General features: G+C 37.9%; 1 protein-coding gene across 1 annotated transcript in view; it reads left to right on the top strand.

Annotated features, from left to right (window-relative positions):
• STK10 (serine/threonine kinase 10) overlaps positions 1–15,568 on the top strand; it is a 138,500-nt gene that overhangs the window by 93,141 nt on the left and 29,791 nt on the right. The window contains exons 8-9 of the mRNA XM_051978902.1: positions 4,850–4,984; positions 6,771–7,352. Of these exons, the coding sequence (XP_051834862.1) occupies positions 4,850–4,984; positions 6,771–7,352 (717 nt within the window). The remainder of the gene's footprint in view (positions 1–4,849; positions 4,985–6,770; positions 7,353–15,568) is intronic.

The following is a 15,568-nucleotide window of genomic DNA, read 5'->3' as shown; positions in this document are numbered from 1 at the left end:
TGAATCTGGGTCTTCTTGGCCCCAAGGTCAGCATTCTGTCTACTGTGCCATGCCACTTCTCTGCCCTGTTACATATAAAAGCATATAATGTCATTACGATGCACATCTTTAAGGATAGATCCCAATAGCTAGTAGTTCTTGAGTTCCACAGAAGAAACCAAATGAAAGTAAATGAGCTGAAATTTTAGTTTGTTCATAACTAAGGAAAAACTCCCTTCACAAGATAGAATTTTTGCTGAATTGAGTAAACTATTAACTGCTTATTAGGATCAGCTTCCTAAAAGTTTTACTATCTCTGCCTTTTTATACCATAGTTATTTCTATGCTCAAAAATTTATTAAACTGTGCATACCCTTTGATTCAGCAGTGTTACTACTGGGCTTAAATCCCAGAGAGATCTTAAAGGAGGGAAAGGGATCTGTATGTGCCAAAATGTTTGTGGCAGCCCTGTTTGTAGTGGCCAGAAACTGGAAAATGAATGGATGTCCATCAATTGGAGAATGGGTGGTATATGAATGGTATGGAATATTATTATTCTATAAGACATGACCAGCAGGATGATTTCAGAGAGGCCTGGAGAGACTTACATGAGCTGATGCTAAGTGAAATGAGTAGAACCAGCAGATTATTGTACATGGCAATGACAAGATTATACAGTGATCAATTCTTATGGACATGGTTCTTTCTAACAATGAGATGATTCAGACCAGATCCAATGATCTTGTGATGAAGAGAGCCATCTGCACCCAGAGAGAGGATTGTGGGAACTGAGTGTGGATCACAACATAATATTCTCACTCTTTTTGTTGTTGTTTGTGCTTACATTTTGCTTTCTTTCTCAGTTTTTTTCCTTCTTAATCTGATTTTTCTTGTGAAGCAAGATAACTGTATAAATATGTGTATATAAATATATATTGGATTTAACATATATTTGAACATATTTAATATGTATTGGATTCCCTGCCATCTAGGGAAGAGGATAAGGGGAAGGAGGGGAAAATTTGGAACACAAGGTTTCACAAGGGTCAATGTTGAAAAATTACCCATGTATATGTTTTGAAAATAAAAAGCTTTAATTAAAAAAAAAGTTTTAAAAAAGAGATTGCTTGAGAACATAGTGGATAGACAGAGTACTGGATTTATATAAGACAAACCTGAATTTGAATCCTGCCTCAGATACTAACTGTTTGACTCTGGGCTTAACTTTTCTCAATCTCAGTTTCCTCATTGGCAAAATGGGGGTGATAACAATACCTCCTACCTGACTAGGTTGTTAAATGAAATAATATAATGTAAAATACTTTGTAAACCTTAACAGGCTAAGTAAATGTTAGCTCTAGTAGAGCTCTCCCTTATAACAAAGAAAAACAAGGTGGCAAAATGTACTAACACAGGACTGCATTAGATTGTATATATAACATTCTACATCCACCTTTCTGCTAAGAGAAGGGAGCCCAGTGAGTCACGAAGAATTTGTTCAGTGCTGACAATGTCAGACACTATCCCAAGCACTGGGGCTACAAGAAGAGCCAAAAACAATACGTGCCTTCAAAGAACTCCCAATCTAATGGGGGAGACTATACATAACTGTATATATGTGAGATACAGACAGTGTAAAAAAGAATTTAAGACATGTATTTCTTCATTTATTCTCTGGGAGCAAGGTCGTCATTGTACTTAATCTGAGTTCAGCTGCTTCTTTGGAAGTGTCTATGTTTATCTTTTCATATTCATTATATGTGTTCTCTTTGTTCCAATTTTTTTCCCCTACATTGTCATTGGTACATACAAATCTCTTGTTCCTCTGAATTCTTTATATGGAATGGATTCTACAGCTTCCATCTCTGAGAAATATTAATAGTGTCACAGTTTTAAGGTATGCTGGTGAATGTTTAGCAACAACCCTCTGAAATGTAAGACCCCTTTTTTTTTCCTGAGGCAGTTGGGGTTAAGTGACTTGCTTAGCATCACACAGCTAGGAAGTGTTAAGTGTCTGAAATCAGATTTGACCTCAGGTCCTCCTGACTTCAGGCCTGGTGCTCTATCCACTGTGCCACCTAGCTGCCCCTATAAGACCCATTTTAAAATTTGATCTGTGCTATTCATATTTTCTCCATCACTTTCTTAAATCTAGGAAATCAACAAAACAATAAATCAAGCCCTGATTTTATAGCATTTGCCAATTTCAAGGTGTAAGTGAAAAATTAACAATTGGTTCTAAGCCCCTAGATGGAGTATATCTTGAAGGCCAGGGAAGGGACCCTCTGAACTCTTGAAGGATTCCAAAGAAGTTGTCCTAAAATATGGCTGTGTCCTGGGATATTTGTCCAGGACTGTAAGGCCTGTTTCTGATTCTGTGCATGTAAGTTTCCCAGCAGTATGTGCCAGTTTGGGACACCCGTCCTCCCTGCCAAACATGTCAGCTGCTCTGAGCAAAGTTCCTTATCTACCCCTGAAGGTCATTGCCTCTACTGCATATTTTGAGCTGGTGTCTCTCTCTTTAATCTGAACTGGCAGATTTCAAGTGGAGGAAGAACCTTTCTAAACACATTCTAAGCTCCCTTCTCTTGCTGGAGAGATGATGAAGGAGAAAAGTGTTCCATGGCTTGTGTCCCAGAACAGTTTACAAAACAATGTACTTAACCCTAATCAGTCACAGGAGGTACCTCCGGGTTCTTGCCAGCTATGGTCTCCCCAGGCTTAACACCATCTGCAGTGTTGCTCCTAGGGACTTGGGGGCTGACATGACTTGACCTAGCTCTCTGCAGTTTCCCCATGGGATTCTTTGGTAAAAGAATCCCACTCCCTGCATCCAGTGCCAGACAACTTCCCGTCTTCCTATCCTGTAAGGGCCAAGTATGGGAAATGGGGACAAATGACTTAGCCTATAGAAGAAAAGAGACTTGGTCTCATTTAATTGCCTCTAATTTGGTCGGTGTGTTATGTATCTTTAAGAAGCATAGGGATTTCCAAAAGCATGCCTGGGAAGTTTGTTCTTTTGGCCACATCTGCATCAACCACTACAGCTATTTGACCTTTGACTTATTGCTTAAGTTTGCATATGTGAGGTTACACAACATTTATGCTTAAGGAGCTGTCAGGATCTGATTTTCCACTCTTTGTTACAAAAGGCTGTTGAAACTCTAAACCACTTCTCTAACTTGCTCTGGAGAGGGCATTACAAGGGGCTCAGAACCAGAGTAAGGGGTCTGTTTCTCATCTGTTATTGTGAAACCTCTCTAATTTGGACTGGTTGGGGATAGGCCAGGTCCAATGAATGGAGTCTGAATTACAGAATGTTTTTAAAAAATGAAACTTTCATTACTTGCACTTAGAGTAACTTGGCTGAGTCTAAGAAAGTATTTCCTAGATGAGGCCCTTTAGGAGTCCTGCTTTAATGAAAAGACAAAAATGATTTATAATTTAGCATAGAATCATAGAATTTTTGAGAGAAGAGAACCTCAAAATTATTTATCCCAATTTTCTCATAATGTATTTGAGGTACCTAAAGAAATTAAATGGTATACTCATATATCCATGTAAGGAGTCGCTAGATTGCCTAGTGGATAGAATGTTAGATCTGGAATAAGAAGACCTGAGTTCAAATCTTACCTCATATACTTACAAGCTGTATGACTTTAGTGAAGTCATTTAATAGCTGTATGCCTCAGTTTCCTCAACTGTAAAATGAGTTAATATTTTTACCTACTTCCTAGGGTGAGGGAAGATAACATTTGTAAAGTGTTTAATATAGTAGTAGGCACTCAATAAATGCTTGTTTACTTCTTTTCTTCCTTCTTTGCAGCTATCCCAGTTTAAATAGGCAATTTTTAAGTATTTTTAAGGTACCTGAAAGATAATTTTCTCAAGGAGTTGACATCTTTATCTTACTTTTCACTCTTCCTTTTTTAAAGTATATTTTTTGGTAGAAAAACTTCTTTCCACCTCTTCTCCTAATCATGAGATTTCAAATTAATGAGGTTTTTGCAGTATTTCTTTAACAACACCCTGGGGTATCTGTGCATCTGTGCATTTGGATTTAGGAATGTGTGTTATTGCTAAGTGTATACACCCTAGTTCTCTGGGAGGGAGATGGGGAAGTGAAGTTACAAGCCTGAGGAGCATATGCTCTTGTATTGCTGAAGTTAACATCTGCTGAAAACCATAAAGAACTTAGTATTTTACAGCATTTATGAAAGGGCTCTTTACTCTTAAAGATGTCATATTTCTAGAAGTACATATAAACAGTCCACATTTCCCTTCTGGAAAGCAGTGTTGTATAATGGCTGGAGCCTAGGACTTAGAACCAGAAGAAACCCTTCTCAGTCATTTACTAATTACTTGGCCCTAAACAAATCACTTAACCTTTCTTCCTCATCCTTCAAGAAGGGCTATTTCTTATCTTCACAATAAAATCAAATATCTGCAAATTCCTTTGCAAATCCTAGAAAACCAAGTAGACCTCGATCAAGTAATTTATTAAATACTTACCATGTATTACTTACTTCACTGTGTGAAGTTCTGGGGATAAAAAGTCGAGTGAAACTGTCCCTGCTCTCAAGGAGGTTAAATTTTAATGAAATGACTTTGTTGTTTTCTTTGTGAAGCTTTCCCTGTAGATCTTTGAGAATCCACAACTGGGTGTTTCTTAGGTTATTTTCAATGCAAATCAAGCAGCAATTAGCCTTTATTTGAGTCTTTTTGGGATAATGCAGTATCTCTGAAGATCACCCTTCCCCAAAAGACTAGGGTCCCCATGTCCAGTTGTCTCAACCTTTCAGGCAATCTATAACCTACACAGCACAGGGAGATGCCTTTTCTAATCCTTGTTTGTGTGTTGTTTATTCAGCATCCTTTTGTCAGCAAAATCACCAGCAACAAAGCTCTCCGGGAGCTGGTAGCTGAAGCAAAAGCTGAAGTGATGGAGGAAATTGAAGACAATAGGGAGGAAGGAGAAGATGATGACTCAACAGAAACAGTATCTGTAAGTCTGGCTCTTTTAAACACACACACACACACACAACTACTTCTTGCAAAACTTTTTATTTCATTTTTTAAGAGATGAATTGTATAACTTAAAAAAAAAACCTCTAAATAATTATCAGTAGGAGAGGAATGTGTTTTCAAGAGAATATCATCCATGTGCATTTGGGACTCATTCATGCTTGTGGATGTGCTGTTTTAACCTCCTCTCTTCTCTATGTTGTGGAGAAGGTTCCTTAGTGACTTTATTTCCATCCAGCTGGACAGGAAAGCTTCTTTTGGGGGAGGAAAGAATCAGTGACCAGATGCTATTGTGTATCTTTGTGAGCCAACACGTCTGGATAAAACTAATCTATCCATTCAAGGAGCAAGATTAAACCTAGGTTTAAAAAAAAAACAACAAAGATTTGCTCCATAACTCATAGAATTTTAGAACTGGTAGTTATCTTAGAGGTTATATAGTCCAAATGCCTCATTTAGTGGAGTGGGAAACTGGGGTATGGAAAATAAAAGCAATTTGCTCAGATACACATAGCTACTTAGTACTAGTAAAGGGGTTGAAAAGAAATGGCCTAGTTAGGCAATGGATTGACCAGGTAGAGAAACAAATAGAGGTAAAGTTAAAATTCCTCTGGATTCCCTTGCTTGGAAGAGTGGAGAAACTGGAACACTGACCACTTCAATGGGAAGGCTTGAGCAGAGAGAACAATTAGAAATGGAGGGTCAACAAATCTGTGATACCAAATTTCTTTTTCTTTGACAATAAGACAACCATGGCCATGATCTTTGGTTGAAACCACTATTCAGAAATATCAGATGAAGCAGAAATTCAGTAGAGAATTTTTCTTTTTTAGAGAGTTATAATTATTATTTCTGGAAAACACAATCATACAATAATTTTATTGAGTTTTCAAGTTCATTCTTGGATATGGGGAATCATTTTATACCACAGGCAATCCAGTTTCATGTGAAATGAATCCTAGGAAACTTTTCCCATTTTACTCCAAGGCATCATGGGAGATAAGTATATGTCCCACTTTTAGGAGGTATGTTTAGGAGGTATGGTGCATATTAGCTAGTCCTTTCCTCTGGGAGGCTACATTTTAACTAAACATACATGTTCATGGATTCTTAGAAGTTATAATAGCTACAGTATAGTAACAAAATGAACTAAACAGAAAATATAACAATGAAATGGCTTTGGCTTCAATGAGGTTCCTTTCTCATTCATTTATTTCTTTGATGATAAATATTTTTCAGACCTTACTATGTGTCTAGTGCTATATCAAGTACTGGGGAAGATGAAGAAAAAGAGAAGATGTATTCTCCCACACACATTACATTTACACATAAGCACTGCACACAGAGAAGATAGTGATTAGGACACCACACACTCTATGCTCACAAGTGAGGAAAAGGGAGGATAAATCAAAGATTCTCAAAGGAGAAAATTAAGGGAAATAGACTTTAGAGTTTCAAGCCTTTTTAGATCCCATTGATTCTGGTGGATACTAACTCAAATCTTCTTATCAGAATATGTAGAAAGAAGATCATCAAAGCATCTTTAAAAAATATATATATAGAAAAGAGAACAGAAAGAAGTCTAGAAAGAAGCACACACACACACACACACAAAAGAGGCATGCATTGTAAAGTTTTGCTGTTTCTTTTTCTGCTCTACTAAATATATGGAAATGCATATTTTATTTAGTGCTTGTTAAGCTTAAAATAAAATTTTAAACTTAAAATGTATAGAAATAATTGGTTTTATGTCATTTTCTTAAAAGCCTCCAGGGACACACACGGGGGACTCTTCAGAAGTGAGTCAACTGAGTTTTGATGGAGAAAAATTTCCAGAGTTACCAACTCCTGGTCCTACTGAGCCCAAAGGCAGTCTAGATAAGCCCAGTGACAAACTTTTGGATGGAGAAATTGCCACTGTCCAGGTAGATGGTAGCAACTCCATTCAAACTACAAGTAGTTCTGACCTGCCTGGAAATGAGGATAGCCAAGCTATACCTACAACCCCAGGGAAATACCGATTCAGTGCTCCACCTGGACTCTTAGATGCCAAAGTTTCAATCACAGAGGAGAAACCTGGCTCTAACCATCAGAGCAACAACTTAGACATTGCTACCAACAAAATCAACAAGGGAAGCCGAAGCCGGCCCACGAGCAGCATCCTGGAGAACTTAGTGGGTGAAAAAATTGCCAATGGAAGCCTAGAATCTCCTGCTCAAATATCCCTTGGTAAATCCAAGAGAGACTCAGACTGTGGGAGTCTCTCTGCCTCTGAGAACATGGATTACAGTGTTTCACTCTCCACTGACTTATCTCTAAACAGGGAGATGGGTTCATTGTCTCTGAAGGTAAGATTTGAACTTGGATTGAGTCTTGCATGAGTCAGGCTAATCACACTAGGGGAAATGATTTCAATTTAGGAAATGTGATGATTTCCTGGTTTTGTTCCAGTTCAGTAGGCTTAGAATATATATTGATTCTGGTTTGAACTGGCTGATGAGTTGTTTTTTTTAACCTTTGATTAAACTTGATTTAAATTTAATTTAAAATTATTTTTTGGTAGTACAATAGACAAAGCATCATATTTGGAATTGAAAAGATCAGAATTTAGGGGCAGCTAGATGATTCAATGGATAGAGCACTGGCCGTGGAGTCAGGAAGACCTGAGTTCAGGTCTTAGACATGTATTAGCTGTGTAAACCTGGGCAGGTCACTTAGCTCCATTTGTTCCCCTCACCTATCCCAAGAAAGACCTGAATTTATTTTTTGCTTAAGATTATCTGTGGGAAAAAAAAAAAAAAGATTATCTGTGATTCACTTAGTCTTAGTCTCTTTCAAGTTTCCTCTTCTGTAATAAAGGGGATAATAATAGCATGTATTTCACAGGATCATAGGATCAAATGAGATAATATGTTTAATATCTTGCAAATCCTTAAAGTGCTACATAAATGCTAGTCATTATTATTGTTATTACATTCATATAAATATACTTTTTGCATTCTCTTCTGGATTTTTGTTTCTAGCTTGACTTAAGATCCTAATATAGCCCAGAGGGAGAGTGAAAGCATTCTCATTGTTTACTTCCAGGGTCTCCCTCCAAGAGCCTTAAAGCTGGCTCACCTTGTCACTGGGAGTTTTCATGAATGAACAGTTAAGTTCAATTCAACAAGCATTTATCAGGTGCTTGTTGTGTGGCAGTGTAGTCCTACATGCTGACACTATCAAGATGAAAAGCAAAATAGCCTGTGCCCTCAGGAAGCTTACCTTCGACTGAGTAGAGGGTAAAAATATGACAGGCAGCTAGGTGGCACCATAATGCACAGAATGCCAGGCTTGGAATCAGGAACACGCATCTTCCTGAAAAAGTTTAACTGTGGTCTCAGACACTTCCTAGCTGTGTGACCCTGAACAAGTCACTTAACCCTGTTTGCCTCAGTTTTCTCATCTGTAAAATGAGTTGAAGAAGGAAATGCGGACCACTCTAGTATCTTTGCTTTGAGGTCACAAAAGGCTTGACATGACTGAAAAACAACTGAACAAGATTTACAATGCCTGGCAATCATAATAATAATTGTAATAACTAGAATGGATATAATGCTTTGTAATAATAATCATAATAACTAGAATTTTTATAATGCTTTACAATTTGCAAAGTATTTTACAAATATCATCTCATTTTAATCTCACAGTGACCCTAGGAAAGAGGGACTGCTATCATATCCATTTTACCAGTAAGGTAAACAAGTTGAGGCAAATAAAGGCTAAGTGACTTACCTATACACAGCTAATAAAACATGATTTGAACTCAGGTCTTCTTTACTCTAGGTCCAGCATTTCATCTGTACCCTACCTGCTGTCTCTTTCTTGATATCAGAACACCTATGTTCAAGTCCCAGCAATTCCATTCACTGAATGTGAAACCTTGGGTTAGTCACATATCCCCTCTGAGAGTTTCTTTATCACTAATGGGGACAAGCTTACCTACACTCACTACTTCATGGATTTGTTGTCAAGAAAGTGTTTTGTTAACTATAAATATATAAGCATTAGCTATTTTTTTTCTTTTGGGTAAGGGGAAAAAAAGTCTTTCCCAACTTTTAGTAATTCCAGAGCCTTCTGTTAATTATCTCCTCTTTATCTTGCATATAGCTTGTTTTGTAGATATTTGTTTCCCTCTCTACTCCCTCTTCCCCAAATTTATAGCATAATCTCTTTAAGGGCAGGGATTGTCTTTTGCCTCTTTTTGCATCCTCTGCACTTTAGCAGCAGGTGCCTAGCTCATAGTAGTTCCTTAATAATTTTTTTTTAATTAATAGAAAAGATAACTCTGTGAGGAAACTCCCTCTATCCTTGTAGATCAATGCCTGCTCTGCAACTTTTAGTGTTAAGGTAGCTTGGAGTCATTGAAAGGATAAAAAACTTTCCTAGCATCATACAGGCAAGATATATATGAAAGGCAAGACTTGAGTGACACTTTATTAGTATTGTTCCTTTAGCAAAAATATGTATTAGCTCTACAAACAGTACACCTATTTGTGTGTACTAGCTGGATGGAACCACCTAACTGCCCCTAAATTCAAATCTTTTGAACTCCAAATTTGGTGTTTTATCTACTATGCCACCAAAATTTTTTTAAAATTAAATTTAAATCAAGTTTAATCAAAGGTTAAAAAATAAATCAGCCACTTCAAACCAAATCTAATAATAAGAGCTAGTATTAATACAGTGCTTTAAGGTAGTCTAAAGAATTTCATATACACACATACACTCATACCCTATGAGGTAGATACTGTTTGGCCATTTTACTGATATGGAAACTAAGGCTCAGAAAGTATCTAGTTCCATATCACATGATCTTGTAAACATCTTAAGTTGGATTTGAATCTAGGTTTTCCTGATTTCAAGTCCAGTACCTTATCCTGCACCATGCTGCCTGCCACACACTAAATAATAAAAGACCTTTTTTTGCCTTCTTCCTCTGAGAAATATTTAGGAACATTGCTTTCTAGGCCATGGCTTCAGTCATTCAGGCACCCTACAATTGCTACTGCTAAACACAGTTTGATCTTTGGCAAATGGCATTAGCACCAACCACTCTGAGGTTTGCATTTGTAACAAAATAGAGAGCTCACTCTATCAGATGGAGGTTCTATACATGTACTTGTACATTATCAAACTCAGTTGTTCCTCCTTTCCTTTCATCTTAGACATTTATTGTTTTTTAGAGAAAGAAAGGATAACTTCTGTATGTATATGGGATTTTACTGGGTGCCAACAAAGTTGAACCAGAAAGCCTTTGTCTAGATTAATGAGATTTTTCAAATCTTAGAAGAGCAAAGAAACCTTGACTAGAGACACACTTAAAATTGGTGAATGTGTGTATGTGTTTGGGTGTGTTTGTTTTCAAACAACATCCTTCCTAAGTTCTGTTTTGAAAGCTTAGCTTTGTTTTTGATTTGTATTCCTTCCCCTTCCTCCCTCTCCCCCCCCCCTTTTTTTGATTCAGTGTGGCAGGTAGTATTTTATTTGGAATCTGAAAATGGGGAAAGGATATGTTGTACAAAAGAGGAAGAAGCAGTATTGGTAACATAGGAGAAGGGGAATCCCAGGATCATCCAAGAAAAAAGAGACCTGATGAAGCAGGAACAATGGCTAGATCAAAAAAAAAAAAAAAAAAAAAAAGACTGATGAGATGAGAAGCGGACTCAAGTATGGAAGTAGACTAAAGATTCATAGATTTTGATTTGGAAGGTATTTGGTTATTTAATACCAAACTTATGGCCTGTTCTACAATCTACCAAATCTGTAGTAAAACTCCTCTAAGTGCAAGTGAACCAGTATGAAAATTGGGAAATATATAACAAAACACAGCACACTACAAATAATGTTAATTCATGGTTTTCTAAGTCTAGATGCAGCTTCAGGGGATCTGTTTCTATGTAAGTCTGACATCCCTGATTTAGTTCATCCCCCACATCGAACAGAGAAAGAAATAAGTCCTACAAAGTTGAAGTAATTTACCCCAGCAGAGTGGGGCTTTGAAAGCAAAGCTTCCAGTTCATATCTGATTCTTTTAATTATGCTATTCACAGTCGCATTTGGAAAATGTGTTACAGCGGAAGGCAAGTTTGAGTGTAGGACAGAATTGTCACTAACAGTCAAGTAACCACACAGATCATTGCAATCCTAATTAAGCAACCAGTTATTAAAGTAGTGTGGTAGGGTAGTGATGATGAGGTCCTGAGTAACTCGGTGGGGTTGACAGAGAGAGCCTGAAGTACAGATAAAATTGCTCCTCGAGGCAATTTAATTAAAAAATTAAACTGATGAAGATCAGTTTAATCATGTAGTCCCACCTTCTGTGGAAGTTGTTATGTCCAGCCAAAAAATCCAAGTAAATATCCCCTATTAATCAGTCCATGGATCACACCGTCTTTGCTGAATCTCTTTTGGGGTTATCAATCTCCCTTGTGGTATTCTATCCTTCCCTTCCCTTTCCTCATGGCACATGGTATCTCTTCTCTCATCTCCCCCAACTGTGCTTCATGGTGTCTTTCTTCTCATAGCTAATTAACTCTTTTACGGTGCTAAACTCCTCTGGCCTGCCATTTAAGGGCATACTCCCACCTCATGGTGTATTCCTTTTCTCCTAGTTAATTATGAATTCCACTAGGGAACTTGTCTTTTCCATTGTTAATTTTTAAAACCCTTTCCTAACTATATACTCTCCCAAACTCTTATTTCATATTTATCATTCCTGATATCTATTGTAGCTCTTCATTTTGTCTGTAACCTCTTCTTCTAAATAAACTTACATTTTGCCAAAGAATGGCCACTGTGAATCCTTCCCATAACTGAACCTCCACATTTGCTAACTCCATCAACCTCATCATTTGGTACTAAAGCCCAAATACATCACTTGACTAGAAATTGCTTTTCTAAATCACATCAGTGAGAACACTAGATATTAGACTTGAAGTTAGGAAGACCTGAATTCAGATCTGGAGATTTAGCGCAAGGCACATAACCACTTTCCATCTTTTGAAAATAGATTTCTAGGGGCAGTTAGTTGGTGTAGTGGATAGAGTACCAGTTCTGAAGTCAAGAGACCTGAGTTCAAATCTGGCCTTAGAACTCTTCTTGGCTGTGTGACCCTGGTCAAGTGACTTATCCCGAATGCCTCAGCAAAAACAAACAAAAATATATTTCTACTGATATTTTTTGTTTTTTATATCACTAGATTTTGTTCCAGGATCTTTCCTATGTCTCCTCTTAGATAGTCATCTCTTATAATAAGTATTTTTTTTAAAGAAAAAGGAAACAGAAAATCAGCAAAATTGATAGACACATTGAAAAATTATGAAATTATCTGGGATGTTTTATGCTCACGATTGGGGTGTTCTATTTTAATTTCTTCTGGAAAATGAGGATAATAAGTTTCCTATCTTGCAGGATTGGATTAAGGATCAAATTGGACAAACTCATTGTTGTTCAGTCATATCTGAATCTTTTTTCACTTTGGAGTTTTCTTGGCAAAGGTTTGCCATTTCCTTCTTCAGCTCATTTTACAGATGAGGAAACTGAAGCAAACAGCTAATATCTGAGACTAAATTTGAACTCAGAAAGATGAATCTTCTTGACTTGAGCCCCAACATTATCTACTGCACTACCTAGCTATTCTAGTATATGCTTACCAAATCTCAACCCTTTTATTCAAGTCAGCTGTTGTTATCTGGGCCCTACTACTCCTAAAGAAGGCCCTGTGCTGGTTGCTGAGCATACAAAAAGAAAAAAAATTTTTAAAGAATCCCTTCTTTTAGTGAGTTTACATTCTTCTAGGAGTTTCCTAATCCTACTGTCCAAATTCAGAATCTCAGGCTGCCTTTCCTATTAGCCCAGACTGGGGAGGAAGCTGGCTATTGGAACCATTGATTGCCGATTGGTTGATTGCTGATCAAGAGAACTTTTACTGACACTGGGAAGTTGGCCCTTGATCAAGGGCTCACTTGATCAAGTGAGTCAGTCACTAGTGCTGGATTTTGAGTCAGAGGTTGCAAGTTCAAATTTCTTTTTTGCTGCCCACTATCTGTATGACCTTGTTCAAATCATTAAACTTCACCTATAAAATGAGAAAGGTTAGATTAAGTGACATCTGAAGTCCCTGCTACCTCAAGATCCATTATCTTTCTTTAATGTTGCTGTACTCCTTGCTCTCCCCTTTCCCCCTTCTCATGAGGCAGCTTCTCTTTGGGGTGCTTGCTTTTGTAAAGCTTGTCAGTCTCTTTAGTTACCTTGACCTTGAAAATTTCTTTGGAAAGAAATCCTGAAATCTGGTTCAGAGAACCCTGAGAGTTGGGCAGGATTTTCCTGACTTGACTTCTAGGAATTTAGCCAACAGTCTTTTTACATTACAGTGAAAGCCATGTGGTATGTTCTCATGATTAACTTATACATAAACCAGATACAATGAGGAGGAAAACATAATTCTCTCTCAGCCCTTTCATCCCATTTGAGAGATGTTCTGATGGGGGTTGGAGGGGAACTAGAAGAGAAATGAGTTAGCTTCTTAGGTTTCCAAAAGGACAAACTAATGTTGCTAGGTCTGGGAAAACAAAGACTTTTATTTATAGTTAACCTTTGGTTACTGGATCACTATAAGGAGCAAAAGTACAGATAAACCAGAACCAGAGATAATGTGAACGCCAAGGCTTCTTGGAGGCAGTCAATTTCCCAGCCTCATTCCAATTGGCATCAATTAGGCAATAATGACTTTGCATTCCCTGAGCCCACACTTGCTAGAGAAAAAGGCTGAGTGTACCAGTGGTGAGGATGAAGTAAAAAGGAGATAATCCACATGTGGTTAATTGAGTGAAAACTGAAATTGCTTCCCCTGGCAACTGCCCACTGAGATGTTGCATTGTGCCAGGGTGGAAGAAGGGGCACAGAACCATCAGGCTCCCTCTCCTGTTGAATCTGCACTGATTTTCTTTCTCCTTTCTGGAAAGTAGGAACATTAACAGAAACAGCAAATGGTTAACCTCATTCCTTTTCTCTATCACTTCTTATATTGGCATGTACTTGATCTGGCTTTTAAGCTAGTGTTTAAGCATGGTCAAAGAATAGGAGAAATCTTTCAACCTGAAATGGGAAAAAAAAAAAAAAACTATTAAAAACTTGAAGACTTCATATCTCCTTTCTAATTCATCCCCTGCACACTAGACAAAAGAGTCTTCCTAAAGCACATGGCCGACCACAACATTCCCTTTTTCAAAAATCTTCAGTGCTGAAAAACACAATCCAAAGTTTGGTATTTAATGTTCATCACAATCTGGCTCTACCTTATCTTTCTAGACTTGCTTCCTCTACTTCCTTTCACACATTCTATAGTTCAGCCAAATTAGTCTACTTGTTTCCTGAACTTGGCATTCCACCCCCCACTTCTTTATGCCTTTGCATAAGAGATCACCCCTGCCTGGAATGCAGTCCCAACTCTCCTAGACTCTTATCTTCTTTCAAATTTAAGTTCAAATGCCATTTTCCTGAATAGGAACTTCTTTGTTTCTGGCAATTTATGTGTATATATATATGTAGCCACCTGACTGTGGCTGCTGGAAATCCAACCCAGACCTGCAGAATGGATCTCCTCTTGTGAAAGGATGATACAAGGAGACTGAAAGGCAGTTGCTGCTCTCTGGCTGAGAGGCCATTACGTGTCTGACCTCTCTTCTCTTCCCTTTGCCTCCAATTTATCTCGTTCCCAGTCCATGACACCTGTGTCAGCAAAGGCTGTCCTCCAACTCCTTCAGATGCTATGATTCACAGCTGTGGAGACTCTCTGAGAATTGACCAGTTCCTTAACATATATGTATATTTATTCTCATTCATTCTCTCTTTGTCTCAGTCTGTCTCTTTTTTTTTTTTTTTTAATATCTTTTTATTGATAGAACACATGCCAGGGTAATTTTTTACAGCATTATCCCTTGCATTCACTTCTGTTCCGATTTTTCCCCTCCCTCCCTCCACCCTTTCCCCCTCAGTCTCTCTTTCTGTCTTTGTCTCCCTCTCTTATTTTCTTATATTTATCTAGGCACTCCATGTATCCTTTAATTAGAATGTAAGCTCCTTGAAGGCAGGAACTGTCTTTTTTTGTTTGTTTGTTCTGCCTTTGTATCTTCAACATCTGGCATTGGGCTTTGGGAAACTGAATGGATGAGGCAAATAAGACTTTTCTTCCAAATCCCAACATATTAGAACCTGGTGTGTGGGATGGGTGTAGACCTCCTTACCCAAATTAACTAATCAGATACATCTTCAGATACAAAGAGAAAGCATTTATTCGGCCCTTGTAAGAAGAGGCCTGAGCACACCCAGGCAGTGAGAGAACCTCCCAGCTCCCAACATTTGTCTGGCCTGGCAAGCCGGAAATAGTAAAACTGGTTAAATAGCAAAAGATCCAAGTCTTTTCATTGGATGGCCTGAAAAGGAAGTAATCATTACTGACCAATGGTCACCAGTGTTGTCTGCTTCCTGTGGGTCACATCATTTCCTAAAGCTTAGACCTAGA

The sequence above is a fragment of the Antechinus flavipes genome, chromosome 2 (assembly GCF_016432865.1).
Source record: "Antechinus flavipes isolate AdamAnt ecotype Samford, QLD, Australia chromosome 2, AdamAnt_v2, whole genome shotgun sequence".
NCBI lineage: Eukaryota > Metazoa > Chordata > Mammalia > Dasyuromorphia > Dasyuridae > Antechinus > Antechinus flavipes.
Note: the sequence above shows the minus strand (reverse complement) of the source record. Positions and strands in the feature narration are given on the sequence as shown.